At 32.5% G+C, this 22,019-nt stretch overlaps 1 protein-coding gene and 1 pseudogene across 3 annotated transcripts in view; both read right to left on the bottom strand.

Annotated features, from left to right (window-relative positions):
* The window catches only part of LOC149479552 (uncharacterized), a 217,863-nt pseudogene that overhangs the window by 147,661 nt on the left and 48,183 nt on the right, over positions 1-22,019 (bottom strand). The window lies entirely within an intron of this gene.
* The window catches only part of LOC149479554 (fibroblast growth factor receptor homolog 1-like), a 69,796-nt gene that overhangs the window by 25,848 nt on the left and 21,929 nt on the right, over positions 1-22,019 (bottom strand). For both annotated transcript variants that reach the window (XM_089708063.1, XM_089708064.1), the window contains exon 2: positions 21,815-21,959. In XM_089708063.1, coding sequence (XP_089564189.1) covers positions 21,815-21,914 — 100 coding nt within the window. In that variant the 5' untranslated portion in view covers positions 21,915-21,959. The remainder of the gene's footprint in view (positions 1-21,814; positions 21,960-22,019) is intronic.

The following is a 22,019-nucleotide window of genomic DNA, read 5'->3' on the forward strand; positions in this document are numbered from 1 at the left end:
CCAATTAATTATCAACCTAAATAACAATTAGATAGTGAAATTCGCATCGTTGAAAGAAATAATTGATAGCTTGCCAACTGCGAACCGGTTAGCTAGAGAGCTAGCGCAAAGCTACCTGTATGTATTTGACCAGACCTAGATTTTTGTGTGTTGATTCACCTATACCTACTATACATGAGATGAGGAGTCAATAAGCCCAGAGTGGTGGACGGGGCGCGCGCTCAGGTAAGACAGGTGGAAATTTTTGGCGAACTTTGAAACCATTTGACCACGTCTGCCATTTTGATATTTGAAAATAGATTATTATTACTATCGGAAAATAACAATGGCAGACCATTATCACGCGGATAACATTCTGGCAGACACTTATGAAAGTGCTGAAAAAAATACAATTTTGAAAGTATTTGACCAGATCTGCCATTCATATATTTTATTTATTAGGGTCTTAAAAACTTATTTTCGAAACGGCAGACATTTTCATTGCGTACAGACTTCAGCAGACAACAAAAACTAGCTACTACATGGTCAGATCTATGCATACAGTAGGTACTATCTCTGTAGCTATTTTTTTCCATATATATCAATATTATTCTCACTCTAGCCTATAGTATTTTTATTTTATATAGTTACTAGCATTCAAATAGTCTAGGTTTTATACCTGAGAGGGCTCTTTTCGGTTCCCACTCTAACGGTTATTGCCAGATGTTTTCAGTACAGATTAGATACTAGCAGATACATCACTTCCATGCAAAAGTGAAAATTACTACGCTTTATATAGCCTAAAAAATCATAATAATAATAATTACGCTTCACAACAAGAAGAAATGTACCATATGTACCTACTCGCACAAAGTCGATATTGTGTTGCCTACCGTTCGACTCAATGGCTAGGGTTGTAACTACCTTTAATAATTATTACCAAACTAATAAACCGAGAGATGCGAAATAACCATAATTCTTTTAGAGTTTGATAAAATGATCAGGCATGTATTTTCTTTAATCCTTCTCTGAATTCTCGGTTACTAAATTGTATCGTTGAAATTATTCTTAATCGCGTAAATTTAATAAATAATCATATGGAAAACACTTTTCATTTGTTTTTTTACTTTCACGCCCAACTACTATACAATAATTACGTTTTTTCGGTATTTTGACGAGAAAACGCAGGAAACATCCGTTGTATCATTTTAGATAGATTGTATATTTTGTATCTGTAGAATTGAAATCAAAGCTATGTATATGTTGTCTCCATTCTTTTCTTATCGGATTGTTGATCCCAATGCGAATGCGTCACTTAAATTTTATAAAAGACAATTAAGAACATCAAAAATAAAGTGATACGTAAATATTTCACAGTGCAATATATGTATTATGTAATTAATAATAATTATATATTTATGAAAAAATAATTACATCAGATTTAATAATCGCAATTGTTTTGAATGTACATATGAATAAATGATTACATCATAATAGTAATAATCACAATTGTTTTATTTCCCATTTGTTGCAACCCTAGCATATTTTCATGTAGTAGCAGAAGTACCTACACGGGCGTCGCGGCGGCATCGTGCGACATCAAAGGCCTTACTAGGTAAGTTTATAATGATTCATTCTTTAATAATTATTTTTGACTTTACTCATTTCTTTTATTATATATAATTTACGTTTTACTTTTACAGAATCCGATTCAATGGATTATAAAGACGAGTCACACAAAGCCATACGATAGTGATGATGAATGAACATTTCAATAAATGCATGCGTGTTTTTTTTATGTTGTTTTGTAATTGTTAATTGTTTCTTAAATAAAGAAATAAACTAAATATTTAAATGATGATTTGTTATATTTGCAACACAACTTTATATTTGAGATTCTTTACGAATGTATTTAGTTTTGTATCATCAAATTTATAAATTTTATTCCATAGTTTTCAAAATTTAATGTAAATGACCATAAAAACATTAATAAAGTAAATCATTGATGTAAGGTCCTGACCTTCCCTGGAACGTAATACATATATACATCTGACCATGTAGAAGCTAAGTCTTGTTGACTGCTGAAGTCTGTAAAGTTTTGTTGTCTGCTGAAGTCTGTACGCAATGAAAATGTCTGCCGTTTCGAAAATAAGTTTTTAAGACCCTAATAAATAAAATATATGAATGGCAGATCTGGTCAAATACTTTCAAAATTGTATTTTTTTCAGCACTTTCATAAGTGTCTGCCAGAATGTTATCCGCGTGATAATGGTCTGCCATTGTTATTTTCCGATAGTAATAATAATCTATTTTCAAATATCAAAATGGCAGACGTGGTCAAATGGTTTCAAAGTTCGCCAAAAATTTCCACCTGTCTTACCTGAGCGCGCGCCCCGTCCACCACTCTGGGCTTAGTGACTCCTCATCTCATGTATAGTAGGTATAGGGGAATCAACACACAAAAATCCAGGTCTGGTCAAATACATACAGGTAGCTTTGCGCTAGCTCTCTAGCTAGGTCGTATGATCTGTATAAAGTATAATTTATATAATCTGTGTCAAACCGTATAAAATTACTACTATCGCGAAAATCTTCATTGGTTATGCAGTCCTCTGAATCAGCCTTTCCCAACATGGGGTCCGCAAATCAAGAAAATTACGAAAGCCTTAATGACCAGACTTTTCAGACGGTAGGGTTTGTTTACTTCAGTTTTAAGATGGAATAATCTGTCAAGTGTGGCTATTTCAAGCTATTTTGTACAAAAAACACTGCAAGAGTTCAATCAATTTTTTAAATAATATAAATTGACCTATGGGAGTACTGCGAATAAGTTTTTTTATGGAGTCCGTGGATCATAATAAAGTGGCGCTAGGGGTCCGCCTTTGGAAAAGGTTGGGAAATGCTGCTCTAAAGCAATAATTATAAGGACTATATAAGATAAACGACATAATACTATAATTGCGGTGCACAAGAGATTATGTCGGGATACCAGAACCGATTAGAGAAGATCTATCTACTATTCAATTAAATACTATAAGATTTTCTATCTTTGTGGTCACATCCTTTAGATATCGATAGCGAGCCTACAATTAAGCCTATTAATGATGATTGCTTATGGATTTATAGGTAGGGTATTGTCATATTTATGGTATACCGTAGATAATAATTGAATCGATTCAATAAATTTTCAAGCAAGTATCGAGTAACATATTATACAGTTTATTTCAGAGAGATTGAAACAAAATATAACTGTGAAAACGAGTCCACATGTTATAAAAAAAAACAGTTTATATCAGAGAGATAGAAACAAAATATAACAGCGAAAACGAGTCCACATGTTATAAAAAAAAGCGTGTGTGCCGAGCACACGTGTCAGAAGTAAAACTTCTTTGGCAAGATTCAAAGATATACCGAAATCATCACCTTACTCCATGACGTGACGGTATTGCCAAGACGCGACCTTGAAATTTTACTCTCAAGCGCCTAAATAAGTTTCCCTTCAACAAAGCAATATAAAATATCAATTTACACTAGCAAATAAATAAGCGAAAAATCTATAAATAATTGTAATACGTTGATCCGTCATAATTCGCGGGAATCAAGCAGTTTTGGAGCGAATGCGTCACGATTAACAATAAGATGGTGTGTACGATTGTTTGACATACATTTCATGCGCAGGTCAGGATATTCAAAGGAACAGGCTTTATTTGGTTGTACTACGCAGTTTGTGAATAGTAATGGCACAGATTATTAGTTACTACGTAAATAGTAGGGCCGTGGCCGAGTAAATAAGTAAATGATACACGAGTTTAATGAAACTATATACGTTCTGCCATATTTTGTTAGAACAATTTACCAAAACATAATATAGTCCTTCCGAATAAAGACTAAAAGTATTGCTGTCAATCATGCAAGTACCTAATACATATTAAATAAATTCCAAATTATTCATAGATAAGATTCAGCATCAAAGAGATTATCGGTCAAATTATCAAACTAGTATGGCATTTGATCGATTTACCTCAAAATTTCTATATACACACAGCCAATGATATTATAATATCTAAATTAATGATGACCCGATGATATGAAAGTAATCGATATACCGCCGTTTTTAATCCCGAGTCTGCTCATGTTACATTCTTATGTAAGAATCGTTGCATTTGATCTATCGACTGTTCATAGATTTAACAATCATCAAACGAACTTTAAGACATTTGAAGCTCTTCCTTTGTGAAGTATCAGCGAATCAGTAATTCATTGGTCGTCTTAAAATCTTATTCTCCACATGTAACCATACTATGACATTAATTTGTTAAAATTTTAATAATAAAATATTATCTCATTCCAGAATACTTCTAGAAAATTCCTTGTCGAAGCTTTGGTCAATTGGTCAGACATCACTAAATACAACATCCAAACCAGACTCAGTACACTACTTTACTAATATGTATAAAGACAAAGGAATAGATGGAGCAATATATAATATTATCAATGAAAGCTATTGCAGCGTTAAATATATATGATGAGTAAGAATACACAGGGGCACTCGTTTGCTTCACTTTTACAATCCAAAGGGAACGTTAATCTATCAGGACCGGTGAGAAATCAGGCACAGGAACGACAGTTTTATATTCGTGTAACATGCATACTACTTTAGTACTCTTTTCAACAACGGATAATAATGTTAAAAATATTGATAATAATATTTGCCCGCTCGTATAGTGTCGAAACCTATTAAGTCAGAGACCATCATACAATTATCAATTTCAGTAGGTAAAGTAAATACAGACGACATACCAATAAAAAACAAAACTTAATTGTGTCAACAAAATAATGACTAACCGTTATAGCATAGTTAAAAATATTCAAGTACCACACAACAAGGGCCTATAACCATGTTATTTGACACCGATCGACACGTATTATGTATCCAAATTTGTTTCTATAACTGTACTAGACGACTCATTGTATTCTGTACTCGTATTTGGTAAGGCAATACTTGTGTTTTGAGCGCAGGTGTAACTGTCAATTTAATAAGATTACAAGAACAGGTACATAATATAAAACTATTACAAGTGCGGGTTAGAGCTTTAGTTGTTATTGCATTGTGGAAATGAATAAGTTTTTAAATGCTGGAAGTTTTGCCTGTCATTTAGCTCGGAGGTTAAAGAAATAGTGACAGCGATGGAAGATCTTTTTAGTTAAGGATATTAATTGTCTGATAACAAAGAATAAATTAAGTTATATGGTATTATATCAAACAATATTTTAAGTAGCAATTTAAAATATCATCACGACTATGATAGATATCTATTAATAAACGGAAATCCTGTTTTGAATAGTAGAATAGGTAGTAAGAATTGACTGTCCTTAAGTGGCATGAAATTCTGTTTCGTCTGTTAAATTATACGCTTATGAAAATATCTAATAAAATGACTTTCTTAAACAGCTTATGAGAAAAAAGAGAAAGCTCTATAAAAATATGTGTTCAGCATTTACTGACCAACCTTAAAATCAGTGCTGATATTAAATTAAATCTTTCAACACTTACATACTAATACTACCTAGGGGGAAACCGGGAGACTTGCCCAGGTGGGAGAGTTGAACCACTTTCAATAACTTTTTAAATTAGGCTCCAAATTACGCCAAGTGGCAAACAAATAAACGCGCGTAACCCGCCAATCCCAAGCAACTCACAATTTTAAGTGATAACAGACGCGTTCGAACGTGAGTTCCGAAAAAGTGGTTTCATCGTCGCGGAGTGAATTTTTTTGGATTTGTTGTTTTAATTGCTATGCACGCATTTATGACGGTATGTATCAAACACCTACGTTATTGCATTACTAGATTATCATATTTTGTCGTATGTTCAGTGTTGTTCTCCAGTTGATGGTGGATTTGTTGGAAAAAGTCAAGATATGGCCTTGTGTCGGGTTCGGGAGAGTTGAACCATTCTGCAGTCGGGAGACTTAAACAGTGGTTCAACTCTCCCTTTGCAGTTTGTATAGGTACAATTAAGTTAGCTTTTGTTTTGTTTCAGAAAGAAAATGCCATTTCAGAATGAGCCTAAGGAAGGTAGTCGTCGCAGGAAACCGTTTACTAAGTCTGAGATGGAAAGCGCAGTCAGAGAAATAAAGAGTGGCAAATCTATTCGTTAAATTGCAATCACGTATGGGATAGACAGAACCACTTTACGGTATTACCTGTTAGGTGAACAAAAGTTAACGCCTTTGCAAGACAAAACTAGCATTCGATTACGCCGAATTCCTCCAAATTGAAAGGAGGTTTCTTGTTGTAGGTACATCCAGGAGGTATGTATCGGCCTCACTAAAAATGGCGTAGAAGAGTTAATTTGTCACAATTGCAATAAAATGTAACGAGTAACAAATTGAATTACTAAACCTATGTTGATTTTGCATATGCACTCTTTGAGACTGATAGCTATTCTTAATTAATTGTAAGAATGAATGTCTTTAAATTAGTTTTGGTAGATTTATATAGCAGTAGATACCTCAAAACGAGCATTTAATTAATAAAAAGAAGCGAATGTTATGTTAAGGAGTTGTTCTGAAAACATTTGGTTAATTATTTTCACTAAATTGTTTAGAAGATGATTATGAATAATCTAGTTATTACTTATTGTTAAATGTGTCTAAATAATACATAACTAATGGATAATAATATGCTTTATTTGCTTCATTTCCCCTCTCTAAAAAGGTATGGGCAAGTGTCCCGCACCTGATGGGCAAGTGTCCCGCCTTTTGGGGAGACTTGAATCAAAACTCATTTTTCATTACAACTTAGTTTACTACGTTCTGGTTGCAATTTTTATTTTCAGAATAGTATAAAATCTTAGCTAGATAATAAGGCTTCCATATGGTGTAGATCTTAAAGCTCTCAAGGTCACTGATCAGATTTTATAGAGTTTTTAGTAAAAAGCGGTTCAAGTCATCATCATATTAAAGATGTATGTGAGTGTAAATAGGTGTATGCGTTAATCTATTGTGTGTGTCTGTCTTTCCATAAACATTAAAAATGTGTAACATCTAGCGGGGGAGCGTGCACGTGTGATATATAATGCAAAGATTAGGCATTTCCGTGCGTACTCCCGCGCATCGCGAATGTCTGATGCCTGACTCAGAGAATACTTTCAGTTTCGTCTAAATAAATATGTATTGCGTGTAGATAAGATTTACATTGATAAGGTTGTTCTTGAGAGGGAAAGTTTAAATAGAGAAAAATAGTTGTTACTGTAAATTGTTTATAGAGCCAAATGAACTCGGAACAAAACAACTAAACGATTTTTATTAATGTATCGAACCGAGATACATTTATCTCTGATAAAATAAGATATAGGTACCTAGTTCATTTACGTAGGGTACGGCAATTTCATCGAAAATGCAGTATAAATCTTCATTTATAAATATATACTCAAGTAAAAACCCACACAGGAAACCTAATTTAATATTAGATAATGAAACAAAGCGGTCACGTTAAAACCCATATAAGAGAACATCAATATAACAATGCATATAACATTAGATAACAAATCATAACTTTATCAAATTGCTTATAAAAGTAACTAAAATATTAAACTAGTAGTCACATTAACCCCAAGTGATATTTTTGTAAATGAATCACATGACCTCGTAGCCGAGACAGCGACCAGACGAAAAACAAGACTATACTTAGTCACCCGGTGTCATGTGCAAATAGATAGCATTACTCATAAGTTAATGAGGATTTGTATATTAATTTTATGACGTTTAAGACTCGGATTGAAAGATTTAACTTGGACATAAATTGTAGTTTATTATCAGATAAATTAGTATAATAGTTAAGTTTAATTGTCTGTGGTTTTGTGGTTTTTGTAGTTGTATATTCATTTTGAATCTTAAAATATCATACAAATGACACATACAGTTGAAATTCATAAGTTTTAATTTTTGAAGTGAAACTTCTTTATCGGGGTTGGAAAAAAATTTTGTGTTACATTTTTTCGTTACGCGTGATATTTTTCCGTTACGCGCCATCTTTTTCTTATCCCTACCACGCGTGATTCGACGTATTTCTGTAAAGTTGCATATAGTAAATTATTTTTTGAAAAATAAGGTCATAAAGAAGTTTCACTTCTTACGTGTGTACACTAGTAAGTACATGCACACATTTTTTATAATTTTTCAAGCATTATTATTTTGTGTTTTCGTAAATGGTTTCTTAATTGTATGTGGTAAATGGTTTATCTATTTTATGACGATTTTAAGGTACTATTCTAGAAGAAATCTAATTGAATAAATGCAAAATCATCATCACAAATCCGAACATAAAAGATATCAAGACGACAATAATTATTTGTTGAATGAATAATTTTATGTTAAAAGTTCACAAAAAATAAACAAACATTAAAAAGAGGATTCAACGATTAATTACTGCAGAAGACAAATGTGTTGCGATTTTAAAAATGAAAGTGACGCAGTCTCTTATTTAATAATTATATTCCTTTCAATGTTTTTATACTTCTTGGATTTGTTCGTTATATTTTTTAGAATTAAAGCCTCCGAGGAGGCCTGTGTCCCAGCAGTGGGAAGATATATGGGCTGAAGATGATGCTGCCTTAAATGATGCTATTGCTTTAAAAGTACATATTTAATCGTTATGCCATACTAATGTAGTTAATTGGCAAGATCCTCATCAGTACCTAGTACTTTTCCTAATTAATTTAATGGTGATTTTATTAGGATGTATGCGTTATACCTCATGTTGTCTAGTTTAACAGTAGTATTAACTAGCTATTAGTAGATATATTAAATCGTTATAACTAATTGAAACAAAAAAAAAACATACCGGCCGAATTGATAACCTCCTCCTTTTTTTGAAGTCGGTTAAAAACAACGCTCTAGTACTCAGTAAAAATCTTCTATTGAAAAGCTGGGTCAAAGTATTTCATTCCAATGATAATTTTGTAAAATTAAAACAATTTTCCAGACTGTAGTAACTTTGAACCAGATACCAAATTCCGGTTAATTTAATATCTCATATGAAATTTATGTTACATAAAATATGTTGAAATTAGTAAAGTTTTTGACCGTAATTATTTTACTTCCATGCCATAATCGATTGTACTAACATTTTATGCACCATAAATTATCTTTATTTTATATACGTAATAAATGGTCATATAGTTCATAAAATAAAATTACAAAATATATATTTGGTGGAAAACCAAAACGAAATGTTCCTATTTCTTAAGGTTTTTTTCAAATTAATGCAATTTAACTTAAAATATGTGGCATAAAATATCATAAAAATTATATTATAAAGTTAATTTATACACGTGACAAAAAATGGCTTAAAATATTGTAAAGATCAAACAAAAGAGGTCTTTACTGAGGAAATAGGCGCCACTCATAGCTGTCAACTACAGTCCTACTGTCAGAAGTGGAAGGCAAACAGTATTAACATCTGTATACTTTGCTAATTGCCCACATCGAGTATCTTCGATTTACTTATACATACTTAGCGTGTAAATATATCTTTGCACCTTGGCTGTACGTGGTGCAATTAGTTGGTATTTATATTTGTTTGTCTTGTAATGTGTAGATGCAATAACAATTACGTTTTTATTTGTTACTAGCTGCGCTTCGCGGTTTCACTTGCATAGCTCCGTTCCTGTTGGTCTTAGCGTGATGACATATAGCCTTCCTCGATAAATGGGCTATCTAACACCGAAACAATTTTTCGAATCGGACACGTAGTTCCTGAGATTAGCGCGTTCAAACAAACAAACAAAAAACTCTACAGCTTTATAATATTAGGTAATATAGATTAAACAGAAAACCGCGTACATCCTCCTTTTTTTTTTTTTTTTTTTTTTTAAGTGGGGAAATCTTGCATAGATACCCACGGCCTCCGGGGAAGGGGCCGTGGGTTATGTCGGATTCCTACCGACCAAAACCCCACTGTGTTCCGTCAAGCCGCATCAACGACGGGGCCACGGGTATGGTAGAATTCTTCCGTGACCCCGTCAGCGGCTGCCCGTCGCCGGGCAAGCGTACATCCTCCTAGAAAAACATAATTCATTATCAAACCATTAAAATCAGGATAATAGCCCATACTTTGTACCGTAACAAGGCATACAAACTTCGCAGAAAACCGCAGTAACACAAACACAACTATATATAGCGTTTAATAGCTGAAAGAAAACATTTAGCCGCAAAGTAAATATGCCCTTGAGATGTGGGGTGGGTTCACTGAAATAGATTGAGTTTAATGCACGTACCATGGGATATTGGGTATTTTTAGGTATGCAGAACTGTTAATCGGCTTTCTATAGATAATATTCTATAGTTCATGGTTAATTGAAACTTTTTTTAATTCTTCTAGGTAGATGTAATATTCACGAACTATGAGTGGAATTAATTGTCTGAAAGGTTTTAGTCGAGTTTTCACTGCTGCTTTATTTAGATATTTTATATTAAAATACATATTTTAAAGGGAGTATAAAAAGTCCTTATTATTAGAATTGTTGATATTTTGTGAATATTTTTAAGTATCGTCACCAGATAACCTTATTTAGAAGTAGTTCGACCCTTTTTTTGCGTAAGCGGTTGACTTTTAAGATTCATAATTATATCGTCCTAAACAGATGGTTTAAATTATCTAGGTACCTAAGACCTAAATCGATTTCCTAGTAATTCTTGTCAATATTATTAAGAGATAATAATATAATGTGGCTGTTATCCATATTTTAAGAAGTGTCAGGTTAAATATTTTTTATAGAAATCAGACATACTAGGTAGTAACTTAATTTTTTTTAAATAAACATACGACTAAATAAAATGCAAATAATTTAATGTTGTAAAATTTTCATTACTATTAAATTTTTTTCAAAATGTCTTTAGTACGTAAGTACATGAGAAAGCAAATAAATATCAATAATTTCAAAAATAAGTCTTAACGGGTATCGAATAATATGTATTACAAACATTTAAGAAAGATGTCAGACAACCAATAAAAACACATCATTTGAAGCATCCGTAACCCTGAAGCATGCATCTACGAGACGGCTAGACCACTTCAAATTTCTGGACAAACTCACTTTTTGTGGCCACTTCAATGACCTCCAACAACAGTTACCCACTGCAGACAGATAAAAAATATGCGGAACAATCAAAGTTATTATGCGATTATTTGCGCGTCACGGTGCACTATAATCCTTTTAAATTGCACCAAATTACAAATACCTACAATACATTTTCAATCTTGCAATAAGGAACAAAAGTCTAAATTACCATAGCAAGAAGATTATAGGTTTTGCCGCGCGAAAATCGTAATAGATTTTGTAATATCTGTGGTTATGGTAGACGTCTGAACGTTTTATTGAATATTTTATTAGATAATGATCTGTCTGATGTCCTCTTGGACGAAGGTTAAATTCGTAACCTATTCATTAGTGGAGATTGAAGCATTTATCATTATTGTCAAATAAACAAGTAAATTATAATTACTGTAACATGGTCTTCAAGAAAAGAGTCAACGGGTAGATTCAAGGGAAGCGCGCTCCATCTTAGGCCACATCTCAGCTTACTATCAGGCGAGATCGTAGTCAAGCGCTTCTCTATCATACAATAAAAAAAATGTTTTTCGTATTTGGATACATCTACAGCATCTAGAAAGCAAAAGCTGGTGGATCGCCTGATAGCGCTACCACCGCCTATGAACATTTGCAGAGACCTTATGTTATTTGTAGGCAATAATATCCCGACTTATTTTGAATACATATTATAATACTTATGCAGTTTTGAAGGTCCAGGTAAGTATGGAAATACTTCTTCATGCCCTAATTTATTTTATCAACTCAATGAGATTATGATTATATTTTTTTTATCACCGACCTTTCTTAGATTCTATATTCTATATTGTATAACATTAGGTACTTATAAAAATCCTATAACAATCGTATTTTACAATGAACCGATAAATTAAACTTATACAGCTTCTGCTATTAAGACTAGCGTGTAGAGGCGGAACGGTTGTTTTTATTGTAACTTGAGAAAGAAGTTATGTGATATGTTTGTCTGTTTGCTCTAAAAACAACGGTTCCGGATACAATATAAATGTTTCATTTTACTTGGAATCTTTAGGGATATACGCCGTTTTTGTTTTGTATGTCTTGATGATAGGTGAAACTGATGGATCTCATCGCATAGCTACGGTATGAAAATCTACGAGTTGAACTACAACTAGATAAACAGAAATTATCACATTTAGAAATACCATATCACGCAATAATTTTAACCAGTTATGTAGTATTTTGTTATTATTTACACAAAAATGCTGCGACATAAAAAAAACCTCTGTAGTTTTGGTCTATGTTGGTTTCTAAAACGAGGACTTTTAAAAGCACGGAAAGTCAAAAGTTCACGTTAATGCTTTATTTTAACGTTTTTGTGCCATTTTTTGTGCAACTTGACGCCTCGGCTTTTTTAATGTAAATAAAGTTGACAAAAAAACGACAGGCTATAAATCTGTGCGCTAAATCAGGTTACAGAAATACATTGAGTGTATGTTGCATTTTAAATTTTATGCAACTTTTGTAAGAACATATTTTGCTTAATATATGTTTTTTATAATAGATTTACCAATTAAAGTATATTATAACCAAATACAAGGTTTATTGGGAGTATTTGTATCTATATTACTTATTTCTTAAAATCAACTGAAAATAAAATTACATTATTTATTCAGTGGTATACCTATATGTACCGAAAATTTTATACCTATAGTAAAAAAATAATCAAATAAATTAATTTTCACATCAACACTAACCACACGACGCTATAAACAGATTAACTAAAAACATAGGTCCATTGCCTCCATATAAAACGTTCGAATAAACAACTGCATAGGATTGCTGTTCTATGCACACGTGTTCGTGAGAATATCGTGATATACAAACATCATGTTTCTTTGAAACGCCGCAACTGTATTGCAAAAACATTTAACTCTAGCACTAACATAATGCGTTTCAATTATTTTTCAAATGCAAAACACGAACCTTTGATGTTATGCTTTCTCGCTGATGTTAAATGGATATCGGAAATAATGTGGCAGATTTAGAGAAAAACAGAAACATAAATATACAGAAGCATAAAGAAAAGATACCTGTTTAAGAAATTAGTCACCAGAATTGTAGTTCGTTACAATTTACAACTATAAAATGGATTCTCCATTAGACGTGAATTTTAAAACAAAATTAAGAATACCAACTAGGTATATGAATTAAGAACTTGCAAACAAGGCATAGTAGCAACCACATAATTAGGTAAACACTAAATTTAGCTAACCCCTACACTGACACTGAAATCAGTATCCAACAATTAGTCAGAAGCAGTTAATTAGGAGCGCAAATAAAACCGCCAATAAATCCGGACATGTGCGACTCATGCGACAAAACGAAACAAACCACCTTCGACATCTGGTCACCTGTGCTGAAAATACATCAAAATATGGTGGAATATTCCTAGAATAGCAACAGACTGTAAAATGAACTCGGAGACACCATGTGCCTGTAAGAATACCATGAAAGAAATGCTAACAGGCAAATTTCGACCACCTTACAATGACAATAACGTTGATATTCCTATAGAATGATATTGGCTGAATAATTTATCATCTTCTTTGGCCAGCGTTGACGTAGCTCGGCCCATTGCTAATGGTCTTTAGGTTACCCATTTAACGCGAGATGGAAAAGTTTTCGAAGAAATTTTTTACCCTTTGATGATCTTATGTTAAACCTGGCAAAATTAAATTATTTACAATATTTTTACACGACTGCCGGCTTTATTAAATGATTTATAATAATGCTTATACATTGATTATGCATGCAAAAGTTTCCTCGTGAGCCGTAGGCACTTACCGTAGAACAAAATAGAAAAAGGTTGCTATGCTTATAAATAATTCTATTTCAAAAACATTTTTCTTGTGGCGAAATAAATCAAATTTTTATTCTATTTTCTTTTTAAAATTTCTCAGGTATGTTATAACAAAAGTAACCCATTTTATGATAATCGATGATACACCAGACAAGTTTATTGTTCAAAAAATTTTAGGGCTACCTACTACAGTCTCCAAAGCACTCTAGTATGTCTAATACATTTGGCCTATCTTTACACACAACTATTTCCCAACTCAATTCTAGTCAGATTGTGGATGTTACCAGAACAGTTAATTTGAGGATATCCCTGTAGTCTCAAATAGCAACAAGTTTAATGAACTGAATCACGGCATAGCAAATATTTACCGCGGGCAGCTGCCCGTTGGACGTATATCAATGACATCGTCTTTGAACATTCTATGGAACTATGCAACTTATATTTTGATCTTGTTTTCTATTTTGTGGTAGCGCTATTTAAAAGATTATCACAGTTAGAAATGTATGGGACAGTTTTTTAGGCGGTAAACAACAAAGGACGACTACACCTTAAATATTACTTGAATCGAGAGAAACTTTTTCGGCATTGTTTTGATAATGAGAAGCAAAACGTATGGAAGTTATTTAAAAAGTGTTCATAGGAAAACGGGAGGCTGTAATTACAATCCTCATATTACTATTTTAAAAAGTAATACATATTAACCAATAACCATACTAAATTTTATTTTTTTTTTAACTAATATTGACAAATAATCATACTTAAATGTTTTTTCTGGTCAAAATAATGCATCTTACGTAAAACTATTACCTACCTCAAAACACGCATGAATCTAGGGAATGTGCACATGAAAGCAGCCACGTCACATGAAATATGTTATGTTAAATATACGTCGCAATAATTTACCTATATTTGACGACTGCAAGCTCATTGCATTATCTGATGACGTTATAACTTCGCTCCGTTGAATTATAACTAGAATCTAAATGAGTAATGAAAGCCATACATCATTAGGTTATGTGAGAAAGGGAAGACAAAGATATTCGTGAATTGAAATATCTAAGTAAATTTGATGACGTCTATTTAGAGAATGTAACGATGGTTGTAGAATTTGAATGTGTTTGAGAGGAAAAGGATTCATATATTATTGACGCGCTATTTGTATTTGCTGGTGGAGATATGGTATAGACAAAAAGTCGGTAAAGAATATCAAAGAAGTTAAAAGAACGAAAAGAATTACGTACCTATTCTTGTAATTTTCTACTGAGAAAGTTAGTACAAGAACAAACATTAAATATTATAAGACAGTTCAGGTAAATTATTAATTTAATATCTGATCATATCGTGAAAAATTTACCCGTCTTTCACTCAATAATCAATTTGTCTAATTCCCTATAATTTTGTGTAAAACGAACGTGCATTAAACAAATTATTGGCAGGTGCCTGAAAATGCAATGAGCAGCTGTTTTGAAATATGTCCGGATGATATTTAACACTGTTCTATTAATACGCAAATGTTCGCGTTTGCATATTTGTTGAAGCTTATCATGCCTCTAAAGTAAAGAATTATTGGAATAAACATGGAATTATTGACATAAAGACATATTATTATAATTGATAATGGAAAGAGATTTAGAGATAACAGTTATTAATAAGTAAATTTTAAGAAATGCAATAAAAATAGACATTTCCATAAGCTAGCGCAGCCTTCATAGTAAGAATTGATTAATTGATTATTATTATCTGTCTTTAAAATACCTACGACAAAAAAGCTATAAACTATAAAAACCTTATCCCATTTTCTACGTTACATAATCAACCAAATTACCTAGGGATTACTCAAAATTCTACACATACTCTACGAATCAATATTTACCAAATAAACTCTACCCAGGTATTAATCATTAATCTGCTACCGAGTATTTTGTACTCGCAACATTAATCATCAACCAGGAGCTACATGACTGGACAATTTCAAGTATTTATTGCTTCTTCATATAAGAATGAATTATAATCTGTAGTCCGATCCAGCCCATGATAACATTTGTCTTCTGAAGTCACAACTACCAAACAAGCTTTATTGACTAATCGCTTCTTTAATCTTGGTTTACATTTCAAAATATATGTTCACTTTGAAAGAAATTTACTGTTACATTAACATAATATAAGACGTTTTTATTTCTTTAAAGTTTTGTAAAAATTGGTCATTGGTCGGGTCACTTTAACTGAATTTAATGGCAGAGTTCTTATACCAAGAAAACTATCCATAGGCATTTTAAACAATGGAAGTATTGGCCTTCGAATATGTTACTATTCCACAACTTATTTCTACTTCTGTTTGTCTGCAGAGACTAGGAGATCCTAAAGCCATATAAAAAGCTCAAAGAATGATCATTTTCACACAAAGCCATGAAAACCAAATTTAAAACGATCAAGAGAACATAATATTGTACACTATGTTGTGTAAATCATGTTTCCCTGTTTGTATTTACATGTAAATGAGAGAAAATAATTCTAATTTATGGCATGCACAAGGGCATATACTAAATCGGGCGTGACTTGATGAATTTGTTTGAAAACAAACATCGATTTGAATTATGCGATCGGCTGGGCAATGCATCATATTCTTGTATAGAGGTTTGCTGTGAAAATTGTTTTTATTGTGGTTTTATTTACCATTCCGATAGGCTTTATTTAAAATGCTTAATTTCATTGATAATACAAAGCAATTAAAATATATCTCATAAGTGATATTTTTCCATCTGTGAGTCAAATGTTGATCAATTTTTCGGTTAGCTGTCGGAAGGAAAATAAGTTGATTCTTATATATAAAAATGAATCGCAAAATGTGTTGGTAAGCGCATAACTCGAGAACGGCTGAACCGATTTCGATAATTCTTTTTTTATTATATTCCTTGAAGTAAGAGGATGGTTCTTATGTAGAGAAAACGTTAACATGTACCACGGGCGAAGCCGGGGCGGACCGCTAGTTTCACATAAATATGCGTCACAGCTCTGCGTCTGCGTATGCGTCTTCAATCAGGAAAGTTGAAACATTTTTCCAAGAACCTTTACCTTTCACCAATGAAACATTGCATAATTGCAAAGAATATTCACCCACAAGTATTTAAAAATAACCTCCAAATTCCGTATTATTGCAAAATAGCCTAGATCAACTAGAAGTACGATGCCAAATAAATCTCCACCTCGTTTACACGTGGTAACATTGACCATCTACTCTATTTTCCTACCAGATATAAACTTTTTATTGTACAACTCTTATACTGAGCACGCCGAAGCTATTTATTTTTCTATCAGCTGTAAATTTTTTACGACCGTTTAAGTCCACCCTTATATACTCATCGCGGAATCTGTTTTTCTCATTTCACTAAGATTTTGATGCCCTATTACTAGAGTTTAACTGCGTGTTTCTTAGAATAACAATTAAGTGCGGTAGGGTAATTGGGTGTCAAAGGATTGGGTTGTAAAATGACATTAGTTTTATAACCATTCGTTTTTAAACAATGCAATGACAGTTATATGGTCGTAGGTGATTTAATGATGATTTTTATTGCGTGATTATGATTGGTGAATTTTAGTTTGAAAAAGAGGATTATCTTAATTTATATTGCCTTACAAAGTTCAATATATTTTATTCACGTACGCCAACATACTCGGATTATAGAGAATACTCCCACGTGTATAGAAAAAGTATTTTTAAACATATTGCTCCACCTAAATCACGTACTATGGATTTCTAATGAAAACTGAAAACGGATTAACATAACCATTAGAATTGAATAGCCATCATATCAACGGAAGTCGGTGTCCTTTATAGGGCCAGAGTGCATCCTATGGAATATATCTGGGATCGGTACGTAGTTTGCATGTGCAATATGTTGAGATCGTGATGATCCCATCGTGACGTCCTCCCCATCTGCTGGTTCGAGCGCGACTGATTTGTATTCTGCACAAGCGCGAGAACGCTGCGTTTTATGCGATGCGACATGCACAAAGACACAGAAAGATGATCGATAGAATGGCAACAATATCTAGATAGGTGATACCTACTACCTAGAGAGACATGTATCAATGTTTTCAGATTGCTTATAAAATCATAGCGTGAAATATTATCAAAATTGATAATTCGATAGATTAGCTTAATTGAGTCGAAAAAGGAAACAAAATTATCGGCACGAAAGCTTACTTATAGTTATATATCATATTATAAGAAATAACAGGCGAGGCAGGTTTAAATATTAGTTTGAATGTAATAAGAATGTACTGCGATTCTACACAGCTACCTGATTGATTTCTACACAGCTACATAATTGATGTAGGTAGTTGATAACAAAACGCAGCAAGTCAACGACTATTAGCAATGTGAAGGTAGTTGGGTCTAACGTCGTATAGACAACGGTGACAACTATATTGACAACTACTCATCCACAAAAATATTAAATCAAAAGTTAAATTTAACAATATAGATTCGAGTTTAATAATAAGAATATGCAATAACAATATAAATAATCAGTGTTTAATGCAACAAATATATTCAAATGTCTATGTAAATAAAATGATTACCTGAACGCTCGTGTACAACAAGCCTATAGCTTACAAATGTTCTATGAATATTACCCAATGTCATGTAAATTATAGCTTACCTTAACATCCTATTATAGAGACGTTACCATAATCATAATATCATAGGATATTGTGAGACAGTCTTGACTCTTGAATAAGAATTACCACTAAATCCAAAGCCATGAACAAATAATAGTAAAGCTTCGATAGCCGGATAGAAAATATCATGGAAATAATAATGGATATATGTATTATGTAGTGTTTGGCAGTTGATATATATTTTTAACCGACTTCAAAAAAAGGAGGAGGTTATCAATTCGGCCGGTATGTTTTTTTTTATGTATGTACACCGATTACTCCGAGGTTTCTGAACCGATTTACGTGATTCTTTTTTTGTTCGATGCGGGATGGTGTCGAATTGGTCCCATAAAAATTTTATTCGGATAGGCCCAGTAGTTTTTACTTTATGAGCATTTTTGTCTGTATTTGTAAATGTTGCAAGTGCAAGTTTGAAGTCGGTTGTTTTTAACGCAGTTATCACTTGTTTCACTTCTTGTTTGTTAAGATTTGGCTTATAATATAAGTGATTAGTTTACTTGGTGGTCTCATGTTTATATAAATATTTGCTATCTTTTCGAATCTCGTGTCCTTCTAATTTGTCAGAATAAATATGTGTAACATATTGCTGTATTTATCAAGATATTTTGTTGCATTTTTTAGTTGTCTTATTTTGCAGTGATTGTACCTTGAAACTAGGTGTCCAACTAAATCTGCCCACAACAAGTTAATGGTCGCGAATAGCTGTGATTTATTAACTACCTCAATTGGCCGGTTGTGTAGAATCACAGTACGTTTTTATTGCGTTCATCCTATTTTCAACCGACTTCAAAAAAGAAGCTCCTCAATTCGACTGTTTTTGGGTTTGTTACCTCAGAACTTTAGGCTGGATGAAAGGATTATGATTTTTTTTTCATTAGAAAGACGGCTCACATGTGGTCATTTCAATTTTGTTTTAGTTCTGACAATTTGTAAGCGGTTCAGTTTTTTGTTAAAAAATAATTCTAGTCCCTTTGTTCGCAGCAATATATAATGGTTATATAAGAGGAAAGATTTAAAGATAGCTAATCTAAATGTTATTTCTAGCACTGGCGAATTAATAACACCTGTTTTGTATCTTATGCCTCGCTTTTCTGTGAATAGTAAACAACGTAATCTTTCTTCTTAGTTCGTAATATAAATTTCTTATAAACGAATAAGGATAGTCAAAAATATTTTAAATCTTATAGGTATCTGGCTACCTACCTATAGTTATGCTTGTTTTTTGGACAAAAGGGAAGCGCTTGATATGGCCTAAGATGGAGCGCGCTTCCTACAAATTTTAACGAATGCTTAATTTTCACTTGGCATTGTACCTCCCCACACCACAATATATAAGGTTTCTCTCTCTAAATTTTTATCACAAGATGTTTACCAAGTACCCACATACATATTGACAAATTCGCAAAAACCAACGCTTATCAGAACATATTTGTTTAGGGTCGAATCGAGATGACTCGCACATTGCCATCACTGCAAATGTTTACCGACTTTCGATAAAGAGTATTTGTTGAGCTCTCGTTAATGTCACAGAATCGTAAAACGAAAATAAGTTAATGCCACACAACTTGCGGGGGATCTTGAAATAGCATATATAAGGAGTAATGTATATCGTTTCTTTTATTTAGGGGTTTTTGTATTTTCAAAAAATACTGTAAATACAAAGTAATAGCCAGATTTTTTCTAAGATAACAACACCATCGAACCATATATATCTATCGATAGTGACGACCCATAGCAAATCAATGTTTTTAAAATGATCAATTGGTTAGTAATTTCAATTAAAAAATTTAGAGAAAAATAAAATAAATAATATTTTTGATATCGCAAAATAACTGATCTGTAACTACATAATATAGACATACACATTTTACATATACTTACACATACATATTATAGATTTTATCGTTTGTTACTTTATTTTATACAAATACAAATAATAAATAATTATCATGAATATCTAAAAGCCTTTCATGTAACACTAATAGCTATAATAATCCACATCTAAGTAAATTACATATCATAAGTTCATTTACATAAACCGAGCTGATTGGACCAAGCAATGTAAATTATAAATATGACGTCCGGTAACGACCAATGAGAATAGACCCCCACCCTTCCGATCAAAGCGAAGGATATGTACGTCGTGAAGGAAAACTAAAGGCCACGTTAGATTGGTCATTTATATAATTGTCTATGCATCCGGGCCCTAATGAGGACCAAATGAGAGGGTGATGCGACAATCGATTGCGCCCGTGACGTAATTACATTTGCCGCTGTGAGATTTTTGTTTATGGCCATTATTTAAATTTCGAATTTGATTTTTTTTCGAACGTTATGACGAAAAAAGTTTATGAACGTTAGATATTAGAATATTTAGTCTGTGATAGAACATTTTTGAATATAGAATTGATGAAGACATAAAGAATGTTTGTTTAAATTGTAGCTATGTTTCAATTTAACCGTCACGATTCGGTCGTAAAACTCTATCCACGGCAACGGAGTAAAGAAAGTTGCATTTTGCATACAATCGCATTTGCATAAATATTATTATGCAATATTTTCATACGGCAACTCAGGGTACAATCAAATACAATCAAACACACGTATGGAACCTTTTCCAATGCCAAAAAATCATCGTTCAAAAATGGATTTTGACATTTGTATGCAGATCGTAACGTTTAATTTTAAATTCTTTGCGTGACTTTAAATTTTTGTTAATATATCAAAGACGGATGTTAGAAGAATATTTAATTCACCCAATTGATATTGTTAATGTTAATAAAAATTCAATGAGTGTTTTGGTCCATTGTTAGCGTTGTTTTTTGGTTTTACTAGTGATTTTTAAAAATGGCGACCAGATCTTTTTGTATGATTTAGCACTTCCTAACAATAACGTCTATATCCGGTTATTATCGTTGATGCATGTTTAATAACTGCTGTATATGAATACTGATGAGTTTTTGGAAAAATTTCAACCGCAATTACTGTAAAATTATTGTATTGTTTCGTTATGACAGCATGTTTAAATTTAACTTTACATTTATTTTTATTATTACCCCTATACTGGAATTGAACACCACTTAGGGTTAAAACATCACTAATTTTTAAAACATTAAACTTCAGAAAGTTAATTCTAACTACGAAAAATCATAGTTCTTTAAACTATACAAAATATAAAATAAAATTTATAGAAACATGCAAATGCTTTTTAAACTTACCCAAAACGATGTCCCTGGCTGAAACGCAAGCCAAAATCGCAAACGTCAAAGTGACAGCAATAGGCAGTTCGCGCCAAAACGCAATGGCGGCGCGCTTCATGTTTCACTCAGAAGCTCAACTCGTCTTGTTGGGATCCATTAGCCTCTGAAACAATGAAACACGCTATTTGAACCCTTTTTGTCCTCATACACATACCCGCTTTGT

The sequence above is a fragment of the Colias philodice genome, chromosome 20 (genome assembly GCF_061535455.1).
Source record: "Colias philodice isolate Cphi_HAF_F1 chromosome 20, ilColPhil1 Martin Lab GWU primary, whole genome shotgun sequence".
Taxonomy (NCBI): domain Eukaryota; kingdom Metazoa; phylum Arthropoda; class Insecta; order Lepidoptera; family Pieridae; genus Colias; species Colias philodice.